General features: G+C 45.4%; 1 protein-coding gene across 6 annotated transcripts in view; it reads left to right on the forward strand.

Moving 5' to 3' along the window:
* LOC124043823 (protein TANC1-like) overlaps positions 1 to 17042 on the forward strand; it is a 299125-nt gene that overhangs the window by 193230 nt on the left and 88853 nt on the right. For all 6 annotated transcript variants that reach the window (XM_046362829.1, XM_046362833.1, XM_046362832.1 and 3 more), the window contains one exon: positions 4018 to 4341. In XM_046362829.1, coding sequence (XP_046218785.1) covers positions 4018 to 4341 — 324 coding nt within the window. The remainder of the gene's footprint in view (positions 1 to 4017; positions 4342 to 17042) is intronic.

Genomic DNA, 17042 nt, shown 5'->3' on the forward strand with positions numbered 1-17042 from the left:
ACGCCACCTGGTAGGAGCGACCTGTCAGGTAGGACGCAATCCAAGCGTGGGCCGCGACGGAGATGCCCAACTCGGAGAGGGTGTAGAGGAGGATCTGATGGTTCACAGTATCGAAGGCAGCCGATAGGTCTAGAAGGATGAGAGCAGAGGAGAGAGAGTTAGCTTTAGCAGTGCGGAGTGCCTCCGTGATACAGAGAAGAGCAGTCTTAGTTGAATGACTAGTCTTGAAACCTGACTGATTTGGATCAAGAAGGTCATTCAGAGAGAGATAGCGGGAGAGCTGGCCAAGGACGGCACGTTCAAGAGTTTTGGAGAGAAAAGAAAGAACGGATACTGGTCAGTAGTTGTTGACATCGGAGGGATCGAGTGTAGGTTTTTTCAGAAGGGGTGCAACTTTCGCTCTCTTGAAGATGGAAGGGACGTAGCCAGCGGTCAGGGATGAGTTGATGAGCGAGGTGAGGTAAGGGATAAGGTCTCCGGAAATGGTCTGGAGAAGAGAGGAGGGGATAGGGTCAAGCGGGCAGGTTGTTGGGCGGCCGGCCGTCACAAGACGCGAGATTTCATCTGGAGAGAGAGGGGAGAAAGAGGTCAGAGCACAGGGTAGGGCAGTGTGAGCAGAACCAGCGGTGCCGTTTGACTTAGCAAACGAGGATCGGATGTCGTTGACCTTCTTTTCAAAATGGTTGACGAAGTCATCTGCAGAGAGGGAGGAGGGGGGGGGATTCAGGAGGGAGGAGAAGGTGGCAAAGAGCTTCCTAGGGTTAGAGGCAGATGCTTGGAATTTAGAGTGGTAGAAAATGGCTTTAGCAGCAGAGACAGAGGAGGAAAATGTAGAGAGGAGGGAGTGAAAGGATGCCAGGTCCGCAGGGAGGCGAGTTTTCCTCCATTTCCGCTCGGCTGCCCGGAGCCCTGTTCTGTGAGCTCGCAATGAGTCGTCGAGCCACGGGGTGGGAGGGGAGGACCGAGCCGGCCTGGAGGATAGGGGACATAGAGAGTCAAAGGATGCAGAAAGGGAGGAGAGGAGGGTTGAGGAGGCAGAATCAGGAGATAGGTTGGAGAAGGTTTGAGCAGAGGGAAGAGATGATAGGATGGAAGAGGAGAGAGTAGCGGGGGAGAGAGAGCGAAGGTTGGAACGGCGCGATACCATCCGAGTAGGGGCAGTGTGGGAAGTGTTGGATGAGAGCGAGAGGGAAAAGGATACAAGGTAGTGGTCGGAGACTTGGAGGGGAGTTGCAATGAGGTTAGTGGAAGAACAGCATCTAGTAAAGATGAGGTCGAGCGTATTGCCTGCCTTGTGAGTAGGGGGGGGAAGGTGAGAGGGTGAGGTCAAAAGAGGAGAGGAGTGGAAAGAAGGAGGCAGAGAGGAATGAGTCAAAGGTAGACGTGGGGAGGTTAAAGTCGCCCAGCACTGTGAGAGGTGAGCCGTCCTCAGGAAAGGAGCTTATCAAGGCATCAAGCTCATTGATGAACTCTCCGAGGGAACCTGGCGGGCGATAAATGATAAGGATGTTAAGCTTGAAAGGGCTGGTAACTGTGACAGCATGGAATTCAAAGGAAGCGATAGACAGATGGGTAAGGGGAGAAAGAGAGAATGACCACTTGGGAGAGATGAGGATCCCGGTGCCACCACCCCACTGACCAGAAGCTCTCGGGGTGTGCGAGAACACGTGGGCGGATGAAGAGAGAGCAGTAGGAGTAGCAGTGCTGTCTGTGGTGATCCATGTTCACCTGCCTCTGATTGAGAACCATACCATACCAGGCCAAACGCAAAACACAATTTAGAAAAAGGAACATAGACAACCCACCTAACTCACGCCCTGTGCATACTAAAACAAAGACATAACAAAAGAACTAAGGTCAGAACGTGACAGTACCCCGCCCCCAAAGGTGCGGACTCGCAAAACCTGAACCTATAAGGGAGGGTCTGGGTGGGTGTCTGTCCGCGGCGGCGCGGGACATGGACCCCACTCCACCATAGTCTTTGTCCGCCTCCTAACCTGCCTCCGTGGCCTCTTTAGAGCGGCGACACTTGCCACGGACTGGGGACCCTAGCCACAGGTCCCGAATGGGCGGGAGACTCCGGCAGCTCCGGAGTGAAGGGCGATTCCGGCAGCGCAGGAGTGACTGGCGATTCCGGTAGCATCGGAGAAACGAACGGCTATTGCAGCTCCTGACTGACTGGCGGCTCTTGCAGCTCCTGACTGACGGGCTACTCTGGCAGCTCCTGACTGACGGGTGGCTCTGGCAGCTCCTGACTGACGGGTGGCTCTGGCAGCTCCTGACTGACGGGTGGCTCTGGCAGCTCCTGACTGACGGGCGGCACTGGCAGCTCCTGACTGACGGGCGGCTCTGGCAGCTCCTGACTGACGGACGGCTCTGGCAGCTCCTGACTGACGGGCGGCTCTGGCAGCTCCTGACTGACGGGCGGCTCTGGCAGCTCCTGACTGACGGGCGGCTCTGGCAGCTCCTGACTGACGGACGGCTCTGGCAGCCCCTGACTGACGGGCGGCTCTGGCAGCTCAGGACAGACGGGAGACTCTGGCAGCTCAGGACAGACGGGAGACTCTGGCAGCTCAGGACAGACGGGAGACTCTGGCAGTGCTGAGCAGGCGGGAGCACCTGTAGGGAGGAGACGAAGAGACAGCCTGGTGCGCAGGGCTGCCACCGGAGGCCTGGTGCGTGGAGGAAGCACCGGCTAGACCGGACCATGGAGGCGCACTGGAGGTCTCGAGCACCGAGACTCTACCTGGCTGGATGCTCCCCGTAGCCAGGCCAGTGCTGGCGAACCGGGGACACCATGCGCAGGGCTGGTGCCATGTACCCCGGCCAGAGGAGACGCACTGGAGACCAGATGAGCTGAGCCGGCTTCATGGCATCTGGCTCGATGCCCACTCTAGCCTGGCCGATACGAGGCGCTGCTATGTAGCGCACTGGGCTATGCCTGCGCACCGGGGACACCGTGCGCCTCTCGGCATAACCCGGTGCCTGCCCGTTCCACCTCTCTCCACGGTAAGCAGGTCTCCTGCCTGACTTAGCCACACTCCCCGTGTGCCCCCTCCCAATACATTTTTGGGGCTGCCTCTCGTCCCAGCCGCGCTGCCGTGCTGCCTCCTCACACCACCGCTGCTCAGCTTTAGCTGCCCCCAGCTCTGCCTTGAGGCGGCGATATTCCCCAGCCTGATCCCAGGGTCCCTTGCCGTCCAAAATCTCCTCCCATGTCAAGGAGTCTTGCGATTTCGGCCGCTGCCCGTTACCACGCTGCTTGGTCCTTGGTTGGTGGGTGATTCTGTAACGCTCTTCGTTGGAATGAGGTGAGAACCAAAACGCAGCGTGGTAAGTGTTCATCATATATTTATTAAACCATGAACACTAAACAAAATAACAAAGGAGAAACGAAACAAAACAGTTCTGAAAGGTGAGAGACAATCAGAGACAACTAACGACACCTGCCTCTGATTGAGAACCATACCAGGCCAAACGCAAAACACAACATAGAAAAAGCAACATAGACAACCCACCCAACTCACGCCCTGACCATACAAAAACAAAGACATAACAAAAGAACTAAGGTCAGAACGTGACAATGTTCTATTATATAGATAACAGTACTGTTTGGAGGTAAACATATTTGATGTACAGTGTACACTTTTGAGTATTCTAAGCTACTCCATTCAAGATACCTTTAACAAGGGAAAATAATGGTGGTTAATACAAAGACTAAAAAACTTGGGGCAGGCTCTATTGATCTAAATCTACCCCACCATGCCAGCTTCTGGATAATTCTCATTAGTTGTTAACTACATTTATTGGTAATTATCAGATCAGGTGGAGGGTGTTGATAAGGTCAATGAAAACAGAGTGGTATCGCTAAAGACGCACAGAATTCCTGATAATGACAATGACGTACTGCACCTATTTTCCTCTCTCTCTCTCTCTCTCTCTCTCTCTCTCTCTCTCTCTCTCTCTCTCTCTCTCTCTCTCTCTCTCTCTCTCTCTCTCTCTCTCTCTCTCTCTCAGCCACCATCACAAGCTCCTCGGAGAATGACGACCGCAGCGGCTCCAGCCTGGAATGGAGTAAAGATGGCAGCCTGAGGAGCAGCGGGCACCATGGCCTGGTGCCCAGCGTGCGGGCCGATACGTGCTCTCCCGTGGCGGAGGAAGACCCCAGTGGGCCCCCAGAGACCCCCACCCCATCTAGGACAGAGCACCCCACAGGCTCCACAGCGGGGGCTGTAGGAGGAGCAGCAGTAGGACCAAGCCACCCACCAGAGGGCCCCGTTCCATACCCCACAGCACACACCTCCTTGTCCCTCATGTTGCCGCGGCCAAACTCTGTTGCAGGTAAGAAACCTTGGCTCTGGGTGATTCATTATGCGGAGAAGGGATATTATCAGGACTTGCATGCTGGTTTGAGTTCACTGAACTTGTATACTGGTTTGAGTTATCTGGATTATCTACTGGTTAGGAGTTATCTGAACATGTACACTGGTTTTGAGTTATTTGGACTTGTACACTGGTTTGAGTTATCTGGACTTGAAAACAGGGGTGGAAAAGGCTTTGATGTGTCAATTCAGCAGACAGAAAGAGAGAAGGAGAGAAATATATGTTTTGTATATTATCTACCTCACTTGCTTTGGCAATGTTAACATATGTTTCCCATGCCAATAAAGCCCCTTGAATTGAATTGAAATTGAGAGGAGTGAGTGAGTGGAAAAGAGAGAGAGAGAATTGTACTGTTTGTTCTACAGCTAGCTGTTTGTACACAAACGTGCATACACAGTGGATTTTACACACTGTTTGATCTTAGTGAACAAAACATTCATCTTTACTGCATGCTGATAAATCTATAACATTGCCATATAAAGAGTATAGAAGTGCATACAGGGCATTGTGTGGAGAATTCACTAAGGCCTGTTGCATTTAACGACCTAATTATTCCAATAACTCATAACCTGTTTTAACATCTTCTGTTGTTTTGTAGTCGACGCAGCTCAAACAGCATGGACACACACACACACACACGGACAAACACACACTCACAGACATTCACTGCCTCGTAAAGCTAACAGCCCAGGTGCCATCGGCCCCTTCTTTACTCTCGGATGAGGAGTTTGTTATGCAGTGTTGCCCCTGAGGACTGAGTTGGATTCACACCGCTGATTTTATGGTTGGTTACGTTGCCCTGGGAGCAGACAGCAATGCCATGGAAAGACAAGTTCATTTATGGTCCAAATGAACCTGCTCTGTCACCAGGGGCCAGGGAGTGGGGCTTGAGAGTGGGGCTTGAGACTCTTCCCAAATGGCACCCTAGTCACTTCGTATATAATGAATAAGGTGCAATTTGGGATAATTATTTTCTACTTGCTCTTTTACGAGAGGACTATAGTAGGTTAAATGTGATGTCTTAATTAGGTTAATACATTGTGTGTGCATGAATCAATGCATGATAGAGAGAGACTATAAGGGTAAGAAGAAGTGAGATCACTGATTTACTTATTTTCCATCAGTTGGAGAAGGTTGAACGTCATCTTGCGCTTTTGTAATCACGAGGAAGTTGGATGAAGCCGTTACCTTTGTTTGAGTCCCAAATGGCATCCTATTCCCTATATTGTGCACTACTTTTGACCAGGACCCATAGGGCTCTGGTCAATGTAGTGCACTGTATTGGGTGGCCTTATCTGTAGCTTCATACCAAACTTTCTATATGGAGAGGATCCCACAGTCATCCAGAGGTATCCAGTTGATTCTCTTGTCGTCCTGTGATTGCCCCTTTCCTGTCCCTGTCACACACCAGTCTGTCACATCAAAGATGTCTGGCCATAATCTGTAGGACACATTGATAGAGAGGGACTGACTGATAGCGAGTGATAGGGGGGGAGAGAGAGAAAGAGAGGCAGTGGGCAGACTGAGAATGAGAGCGAGAGAGAGAGGTGTGATGTGATGCCAGGCCGTGTCGTAGAGGAGAGGAGTCGTAATGAAATTCCCATGGTCTGATTGTTGCCAAAGTGCTGAAAGTCAAGCTGTCATTGATTGGAGCTCCTTAACTAGGTCTGTGATGGTCATGGAATTTTGGATGATGGTTATTGGTCAGCCAAATGACCGCAGTCACTGGAATAACGTAAAAAATCATAATAATTAAAAAGTCCGCTCCTGACTGCATGTGCTGCTGCAGGGAGGGGGGCGTTGATCTGCCAGGAGAGTGAGAGAGGGATTTGAGGTGATATATTTGAATACTGCATCCTGTGACTTGTTACCGGGCAGACTAGAGTCTAATTAGAGTCCAGAGGATGGCGTTGCCTATGCAACCAGAGACTTGTTTGCTATAACACCCTGCATGTTTCAGCAAGGAGCAACAAAGTTTCATCACGTTGTAGAGTCCATGTTATAGCAGAAATCAACTCGACCGCACGAATGCCCGGCCATCCCATCTTCAGTCAGCTGTTCGTTCCACACAAAACATTTATTTTTACTCTTCTAATTATGTTGGTAACCAGTTTATAATAGCAATAAGGCACCTCAGGGGGTTATGGCATATGGCAAATATACCACAGCTGAGGGCTGTATCCAAGCACTCCAGGTTTGGTTTGTGCCTAAGAACAGCCCTTAGCCGTGGTATATTGGCCATGTACCACAACCCCTCTGGCCTTATTGCTTAACTGTACCTGCCCTAGCCTTAACACGCTGTGAGGCAGTGTTCCTACCAGGACTTCAGGAGTTAAGAGTTGGAATAGCTGCTGTCTCTAAGTTGAACTATTATGGACTGGACAGACACCATATAGAATGTCAGCAAAACCTGCTAGGTGTCTACAAACAATGCTGATTCAACATGTAGAATCGTTGGGAAATGAACCGAAAATGACGGATAATGTTCTGTGATCAGAGGTGATAGGACCACTGTTTTTAACCATCTGTTTTGTCCTTTAGACTTCTTTCTGTCTGCACATACAGAAGCGTTTGACCCCTTCTCAGGTTGTTGGATGTTTTTAGCCTGAGAACAAAGGGTCCATTTCTCTGGGTGAATTTAGTGGAGTCTGTCTAATGTCCCACAGCCCTGCTAAAATGTGAGATATACACAGGGAATGTATTCGTGTTGCTCAGAAGTACCATTTGTGCTGTGCGTGATTACAGCGGACATCGTGCCTGGCCTGCTACAATCGAGCTACTGCTGTGGGAAATCCAAGCAGTACTGTCTGCACATTAAGCTGTGGCTAACTGGCTAGGTCCAGATCCACACCAATACACCACCTGTCTGATTGAGAAGACAGAAACCTGAATCCTACTCATTAAACCAAACCACCAAATGTATTTGCTCATAAAATCAAACAAGCGATTTGCCGTTTTCTCAGGGCAAAGCAGGACTCAAGTCGATTGACCCACCATGAGCGCACAAATATGCTTCACGCAAATCAAAACACAGACAAACTCGCAACATAACACTGACAATATGATCATTATTTTTGTACAATCCCCCTCTGGCTGCTGCTTGTCTTGTCTAGTCAGACCCTGCTGGAAGACTGGACTTTATAGGGGATATTTTCCTATTTTTGCTGTGATTTAGATTGACTCTCATGGCTTGTAAACCCCTCCAAAATCTGTTGGAATAAATCCCTAATTGTATTGTCTCTCAGCAGGACATGTCTGTAAAGCTGCTTTTTACTCCATCCATTCTGCATAGTAATGTTGTTGTATATTTCTCTGAGTCACAATGCCTCCATTGAAATGTGCCATTTGTTTCCATCTCAAATGTCACCATATTCCCTGTATAGTGCACTCATTTTGACGAGGGCCCATAGGGTGTCATTTAGGACACACATTATTAAGGCAGTCAGACTGGCAAAAAGCCACACAACCGGTCCGGGCATCATCCCATTTCTATTCATTTAAAAACCACCCAATATAAATGAGATGCGACGGGGAATGAGACGGTGGGTTTAATTACAAATGACTGTAACATTGGAAGCCTAATCGTAAGTTAGTGATGTCACACTCACACACAGCCCCTAATCTGACAGCTGTCACACTCTCACTACCTCTTGTTGCTATGGCTGGGAAATTAACCCGCACCATTGGGGGATTTCAGCAACAGTTCCAGCTGCAGAGAGTTTGGCAACAGTGCCTGAATGCGTCCCAAATGGCACCCTATTCCCTATATAGTGCATCACTTTTGATGCACAGTCGCACACACTCTATGTCAGATAGTCTTAGGAAGAGACGGGTTGGAATGTTTTGCTTTCTTTCACTTGTTTTTCACATCAGACACCATAGCGCAACTCACACTACTAGAGACATAATAACTCTACAGAGTCATTTCTAGTGCTTAATGTTATGTTACCAGCAACAGACCACTCTATTTGGTAATGTGTTGTTACTGCTAAATGCCAGCTTCACCTCTATAAGGCTGTGCTTCAAAAGTGTGCACTATATAGGGGAATAGGGTGCCGTGTGACACACAGACAGTGGCTACGGGATAAGCTTCTGAAAACATCTCAGAGATTAATCTCTCCTAGCCCAACCCACACTCCATCACAGGTGCCACCGGCTTCAAAGAGGATTGCCTTTGACACGGGCTCTGTAACGGAAACTAAATATGTAAATGTTATTATAATACTGCATGTAAAGTGGTGGCTTCAGAGAGCAGAATTCTAAATGAGAACTGAGAGGGCGAGGAAGGGAGGAAGGTAGGGACTCGGTGCAGCTGAAAGAGATCTTCTTAGTTTCTACCCCTCTGATGTGTAGGGGTACAGAGTAGAAGAAGAGGGCTCTGTCTTGGCTCTATTGTAAGCTCTTCAGATTTGGCTGAAATCCAATTTGACACCTCCATGCCTCCTTCATCCAGTGCAGATTCAGGGCTTTCGGGAAAGAATTCAGCTCAAAGCCTTCTGTATTCTTTGTTACGCTCAAATAATAAGAATTATATTTCAAGTCATCAGAGTTAAGCCATTTACCGTGGATTAGGGAATCAAAGGCTACATTAAGACTGGCCACAGGAATCCCATGGTCCAAAGACCTCCCGTTGAACCGCTGGTGGCGATTTCTCCAGACAGTAAAACGGCATTAAGGTTGTTAGCTGTGGAATGGTTCGGCCACAGCACATAGCCAAGGGGCACTCCACTCAACCTTGGAACATGTTGATTGGTGCATTGCCTAGGCAGGCATTAGTACTATTGTGGTTCACAGTCATGCGCCAGGTGCCCAGTCTGCACAGGTAGTCTTTGTCGCTGCCCTGCTGCCCTACTCAGCATTCCTTTGTGTTACGGTGTCTAGGTGATTGTTCCTTTGTGGCTGGCAGAAGTCCGCTGCCCCCCCTCCAGAGCAGAAGTAGGCATCATTGACTGCCATTGTTCCATCTCCTGGTTACTATGGATCCCTCTTCATAGGAGAATACTTTATGATTACTGGAGCACATAGTGACTGCAGCAAACAGCTGCGTCCCGTCTCTTAGACTGATGTCATCTCCACAAGTCCCAGATGGACACACTCAGTGGTCCCCAGGTGTTCTGCAGGTTTGCTAATGTTACAGTCATTACTTCAAATCATAAAGTAATGTGTTTTAACCACTGGTGGATGAGGTGATAAACCAGAACAGGCTTAACTGTTTTTTATCAGCATTTATGTTTTGTCTACTCACGTATGGATTTTATGAGGGGATTCTTTGGGTATGCTTTTATTGTCAAGTTTCCAATTTGCTAATTGAGAATGTACATATATGTGGAGTCTCACTGTTCTCTGAAGACTTCTCCACTTATTTCTATGATGTTGATGGTGCACATGGTGTCCATTTTGTTACCTTTGACCAATGTTCCCTCTAAGCTGTGAGTGTGCGCGGGACTGCGGCAAAATCAGCCCGTGCAGAGAAGCACAAGATTGAACTTCACTCAACTTTCTAAAGTTTTCCCTGTTCGTTAACACTATCAACGTTTGCCTTTACTGTGGGAATTGGGATCGAATCAATGCAATCTTAACCACTTTCCATGTAACGTCCCGAAAACAAAACAAACTATACAAGACTTAGAATTTGTTAGATTTAGATTTAGATTTAGATTTTGTTGTAGGCATAGTGTATCAGAGTACGATTCTGTTGTATTGACAAGCACTACTCAGGCCTGTACACTACACAGACCGGTGCGCCATAACCAATCAGAGCTGCAGTAGGCCTACAGTGCTTTCGTAAAGTATTCGGACCCCTTGATTTTTTCCACATTTTGTTACTTTGTAGCCTTATTCAATATTATATATTTTTTATCTCATTAATCTACACACAATACCCCATAATGACAAAGCAAAAACAGGTATTTAGAACATGTATTAAAAGAAACAATTGAAATATCACATTTCAATAAGTATTCAGATCCTTTACCCAATACTTTGTTAAAACATCTTTGGCAGCAATTACAGCCTTGAGTATTGAGTATGACGCTACAAGCTTGGCACACCTGTATTTGGGGAGTTTCTCCTATTCATCTCTTCAGATCCTCTCAAGTTCTGTCAGGTTGGATGGGGAGCGTCGCTGCACAGCTATTTTCAGGTCTCTCGAGATGTTGGATCGGGTTCAAGGCATGGCTCTGGTTGGGCCACTCAATGACATTCAGAGACTTTGTGTTTAGGGTCGTGGTCCTCTGAGGGTGAACCGTCGTCCCAGTCTGAGCTCCGGAGTGGTCTGGAGCAGGATTTCATCAAAGATCTCTCTGTACTTTGCTCCGTTCATCTTTCTCTCGATCCTGACTAGTCTCCCAGTCCCTGCCACTGAAAAACATTCCCACAGCATGATGCTGCCACCACCATGCTTCGCGGTAGGGATGGTGCCAGGTTTCCTCCAGATGACGTTTGGTATTCAGGCCAAAAAGTTCAATCTTGATTTCGCATGGTCTGACAGTCCTTTAGGTGCCTTTTGGCAAACTCCAAGCGGTGCCTAAAAAGTGGTTAATGTGAACCTAACTCACGGCTAAAAAAAATGTAAAAAGTAAGTTTGAGGTGAGGGAGAAAGTGTGGTGGAACAAGTATTGTTACCATTGTTAAGTATCTTGTTAGCTGGATCGAATTCTCCATAGGCTAGCCACAGAAATGTTGAGCAACATTAGCCTATTTAAAAAAATATTTAAAAATTACCCAATTTTCGTGGTATCCAATTGGTCTTGTTCCAACGCTGCAACTCCCGTACAGACTCGGGAAGGCGAAGGTCGAGAGCCGTGCGTTCCCCCGAAACACAACTCAGCCAAGCCGCACTGCTTCTTAACACAACGCTTGCTTAACCCGGCAGCCAACCGCACCAATGTGTCGGAGGAAACACCGTACAACTGGCGACCTACAGTATGTGGTTAATTTACAGAAAGATAGAATTGGGTGAAAATGAGGTTTTAAACAAGTTGATGCCTCTATAGAGGTGAAAGGAACACCACACTCTTTCTCACTTTTTCAATACAGTGGATAAAAAGGGGTATGCCAGGTGTATTCTCTGCCTGAAATAGATCAATTATGCCAACAAATGGTATCATGCTCTGCTGCTGGCACACTGTAGAACAGATGTCCACAGACAGAAAGTGTACAATGTAATGATGTGCAGTGTAGCCCAAAGATATTGATTTAGTTGTGTTGAACTTGACAGTAACACTTGTGTGTAAGTGAGGGGGTTATTACATTTTTTACTCAGTGAACGTCATTTTTGCACACATGTAGACTTGTGCACTTGATCAATGTCTATAGTGGCCACTATAATAGAGCAAAAATAGAATGCCTGTTTGTTTCATTCTATTTCTACTTTAAGATGGGTTTTTCCCCAATATTTAGATGTGTGTGTGGTCACAAGCATTCTATTATAAAGGCTGTCATGGCTAACTGCAATATTAGTGTATTCTTTTTTCTTAAGACTTGAGTGTCATTTGCAGTAAAGTCCAGGCAACAAATAACATTGGGTTGCTTTCTTTACATTTTTTTAGCCGTGAGTTAGGTTCACATTAACCACTTTTTATTTTACAGAGATTGATCATGTAGATCATATTCTTTGTTGTTTAACAAGGTAAAAAACATTTTTTCTCCCTAGCAGGGATTTTGTGTTGCATGTTTCAGTGCAACAAAAAAAGTTGTACCTTTTTGGGCCCTTACCAGTTTGCATCCCTGCATGTAGCCACATGTGCACATTTGTTCATATTCTTTGCTAGTTAGTCAGTTATTAGCCCAGTTATATATAATTTGTAGTCAGCAATGTGGGAGTGATTGCTTCCTACAAGAGCACAAAATGTGTACATTTCTAGCCATCTTTGAAAAGCAGGTCAGGTAAAGATGCTTTTTTTATGTCTTAAAGGGCCAGTGTTGTATTTTGAGACAGGCTTGAATAAACTAAGTAGCCAATAGGCAGAGGGTAGCATAATTTGTCCTGTTCTCTGTAATAAATGGTATGGGAATAAGGATTAATTGTATTTTGTAAAGTGGTTTCTTGCATCAAACAACACAACAAAATGTTCAGTCACCTCCTTGTCTGACAGACAAGTGGATAATCAGGTTCATTTGAAGCCCTGCATGTTTTTTTTGAAAGTCTCATGGAATGTAGGCCTACATTGAACACAGATTGGCTGCTACTGTAGGCTGAATGATAGAACCGCTATTTCCATGTTGATCAAATGGCCACAGTAGCCTACTTGGCCACTGTTAAAACTGTAAATGAAAGCGGGTACAGCCCCAGTGCTCACAGTAAACACTTGGCAGAAGTTGCAGAGCCATTTTACAAGTTTCAAGTTTGAGCTTAGCAGACCTGAAATTTGCTCAGTGCTGAAACATTTTCGAGGGAACATTGCCTCTGACCATATCTGGACATTGACTGGCTCAGTTTGGAGACTGAGGTGCAAAATCAAATCAAATGTATTTATATAGCCCTTCGTACATCAGCTGATATCTCAAAGTGCTGTACAGAAACCCAGCCTAAAACCCCAAACAGCAAGCAATGCAGGTGTAGAAGCATGGTGGCTAGGTGCACCCTTTTCCCTACACAGTGCACTATATTTGGGTGCCATTGGGGACGCAGCCTGAAAGACAACACTTTGAAAGGTCACATTGACGTGAGCCGAATTGTCCTTTTTCACAAAGTTGCCAATGGGTGAAGAAGGTTAGAGCCAGAGCAAAGATAAAGACCTCTTCTTCAGGGATCGATCGGATCCAATTTTGAGCAGCCAATTAGCATTCAACTCAGTGGTGCTTATTGATTTATATAAACCTGTGGAGAGACAACCGAGCACAGTATGCTACCAGCCTCCAGTGAGCCATCTGACAGAGTTTGACTGACAGGTCCCAACATTGCTTTGCTTTGTGGATTCGCTCCTTGTGGGACTTTATTATCATCCTTTTTAATTTCATCCATCACACAATTCAGAGTTCAATTGTATTCTGCCATGTAACTTCATTGAATGAACTAGAACTTGACTGTACTACATATCAGGAATATGTGGAATCTATACTTTTTGTCATGGTCTGGATCCTGGTGATCCTCAAAATAAATTCTGTGATTGTTAGGGTAAGTGTAGCTGTTAAGCCCACTTTCATCTTTGAATTCAAATAGAAAATAAAACAATTCTGCTCTTTAATATGTCAATCAATTAATCTGGTTGTCATGTCCATAGCAGTTTTTTATTCTAATCCAATCAGATGTTTTATTATTAAGTTATTTACAGTTATGTGTAAATTCCCACAAGTGACATTGTCATATTGTTGTCCTTCATTCATCCAGGTCATTCTGTTTGTTGGTCCACCACATGTACCTTTGTAATGGAACAGTAGAAAGGGAGATTTGATACAGTCTTCAGATAGGCTTTAGGAAGTTTAACTAATTAACAAGAATATCAGTACAGCAAATGTGAATCCGATTTCAGATATTTCATTGAAACTTGTGTGTGTGTTATGGTCTTTGTGCATGGCTTCCACAGAGGTCAGTTTTTTTTATAACCGAGTAATAACACACCTGCTTTAACTATTCATGTCTTGATTGAAGTCTATGATTAGTTGAATCAGGTGTGTACTGTTTGGCAAGAACAAAAGCCTAAATCCACATTGGTCTTTGTGGATAATATTGGACACCCCCCTGTTATGACTGCTACTTTCATGATGAATAGTAATTATCAGTTTATTTTACTAAATTTACGTGAAGATTAATATAATCACATTTTATATAAATGTCAGTATGTAGTTTTTAAAATTAGGTGGGCTTATTTGGAACACCTATGGGCTTTCCGTACCAATTATGCTCAGTCCAGAATTTTCACATATTTTATCAAATATTTATTTAAGAATTTAAGTAAAGTCATAAACCCTCATGTGAGAGATGAGTCTTTCATTTTATCTCAACTTTTCAAACAGAAATTAGGACAGTATATGTTAGAAATGTCTAGACTTAAATTTCGGTGGGCTTAATATGTACACTTATCTTAATTATTAATTATTTCTAATAACATTGATATTGACTCCTTCCATACATGTAGTTTGCCTGTATTGCTTGGCCAGTATACTGGGGGATGTAGGCAGTGTAATGCAGGGCTCCAGTGAAGTTTGTGTGATCTGGTCTGCTTTTAAGCTCTTCTGCATTCTGCTATGTGCCCTGCAGTGTCTGCAGTGTCTTCTGCCTGCACCACACTAACAGGTCAGATCTAAGTCTCTGTGCCCGCGAGGGGAGCAAGTTACTCCTCATATACTCTGTCATGTTTTACAGTGGGATAAATAAACGTGTTTGTGTTTGGTAACAAAATAACAGGGGGGAAAAACAGATTTATGCAGGCTGTTACATCCTCATTAGTTTATTTATTTTCTTCATAACAATCAGATTGCTCGCCATGCAGCCAGCGACAACCAGCGAGGTATCGAGCACAATCTGTTTACTTGGTTACGTGCCACAATCTGTGCATAAGCGACTTTGATTTCCATTTTGCACTTAGTCAATTCCAGCTCAGGGCATTTTGACATGGCGGGTCAGAGAGGGATTTGAGTTGGGAGATGCCAAGAGGCTTCTGGAGGCATTAAGCCTATACTAGAGCCTACTAACTAACACTGGGTGTGTGTCCCAATAGGCACCTTATTCCTCCTATACACAGTTGAAGTCGGATGTTTACATAACTTAGGTTGGAGTCATTAAAACTTGTTTTTCAATCACTCCACAAATTTCTTGTTAACAAACTATAGGTTTGGCAAGTCGGTTAGGGCATCTACTTTGTGCATGACAGCTTCTGATAGGCTAATTGACGTCATTTGAGTCAATTGGAGGTGTACCCATGGATGTATTTCAAAGCCTACCTTCAAACTCAGTGCCTCTTTGCTTGACATCATGGGAAAATCAAAAGAAATCATCCAAGACCTCCACAAGTCTGGTTCATCTTTGGGAGCAATTTCCAAACACCTGAAGGTACCATGTTCATCTGTACAAACAATAGTACGTAAGTATAAACACCATGGGACCACGCAGCCGTCATACCGCTCTGAAAGGAGACACGTTCTGTCTCCTAGAGATGAGCGTACTTTGGTGCGAAAAGTGCAAATCAATCCCAGAACAACAGCAAAGGACATTGTGAAGATGCTGGAGGAAACAGGTACAAAAGTATCTATATTCACAGTAAAATGAGTCCTTTATCGACATAACTTGAAAGGCCACACAGCAAGGAAGAAGCCACTGCTCCAAAACTGTAATACAAAAGCCAGACTACGGTTTGCAACTGCACCAGGGGACAAAGATCGTACTTTTTGGAGAAATATCCTCTGGTCTAATGAAACAAAAGTAGAACTGTTTGGCCATAATGACCATTGTTATGTTTGGAGGAAAAGGGGGAGGCTTGCAAACCGAAGAACACCATCCCAACTGTGAAGCACGGGGGTGGCAGCATCATGTTGTGGGGGCGCTTTGCTGCAGGAGGAACTGATGCACTTCACAAAATAGATGGCATCATGAGGGAGAAACATTTTGTGGATATATTGAAGCAACATCTCAAGACATCAGTCAGGAAGTTCAAGCTTGGTCGCAAATGGGTTTTCCAAATGGACAATGACCCCAAGCATACTTCCAAAGTTGTGGCAAAATGGCTTAAGGACAACAAAGTCACGGTATTGGAGTGGCCATCACAAAGCCCTGACCTCAATCCCATAGAAAATGTGTGGGCAGGACTGAAAAAGGGTGTATGAGCAAGGAGGCCTACAAACCTGACTCAGTTACACCAGCTCTGTCAGGAGGAATGGGCCAAAATTCACCCAATTTATTGTGGGAAGCTTGTGGAAGGCTACCCGAAACGTTTGACCCAAGTTTAACAATTTAAAGGCAATGCTACCAAATACTAATTGAGTGTATGTAAACTGCTGACCCACTGGGAATGTGATGAAAAATTTTAAATCTGAAATAAATCATTCTCTCTACTATTATTCTGACATGTCACATTCTTAAAATAAAAGTGGTGATCCTAACTGACCTAAGACAGGGAATTTTTACTTGGATTAAATGTCAGGAATTGTGAAAAACTGAGTTTGTATGTATTTGGCTAAAGTGTATGTAAACTTCCGACTTCAAATGTACACTACTTTTAACAAAACCCCTATGGCCATATGGCACCCTGTTCCCTACTTTTGAGAATAGGATTGCCATTTGGGATGTACACAAGTACTGGGGAGTGGTGCACCGGTGCAGGCGAAGCGATGTACACAGAGCTCGCAACTCAGCTGATCCCCCTCCCATCCTACTCCGACATAGAAAAGACAAAGAACAGAGGGATTCAAAGGGCAAAGCTGCACAAAAAATAACCGATTTTCATCAGAAAGGAACCTGTCACATCTGTGGAGCTTCAAAGCTGCTCCCAACATATTCATACACAATATCACATCAACCAGGAATGATCTGCTGCTGGAATAAGAAGAGGAGAGAGAGAAAGACTGACTATTGGCACACTGTATAATATGTTGGGGCTTGAAAGAACAAATATAGAAACATGACTTTACAGCATTACATTTTGTGTATTTTTCTTCTCTTACGTTAGAGAGGATTGGCCATTTTTGTGTAGTGGGAAATGGTGCAGCCTTCGAGGAGCTGT

Source organism: Oncorhynchus gorbuscha, linkage group LG09, assembly GCF_021184085.1.
Source record: "Oncorhynchus gorbuscha isolate QuinsamMale2020 ecotype Even-year linkage group LG09, OgorEven_v1.0, whole genome shotgun sequence".
Classification (NCBI taxonomy): Eukaryota; Metazoa; Chordata; class Actinopteri; order Salmoniformes; family Salmonidae; genus Oncorhynchus; species Oncorhynchus gorbuscha.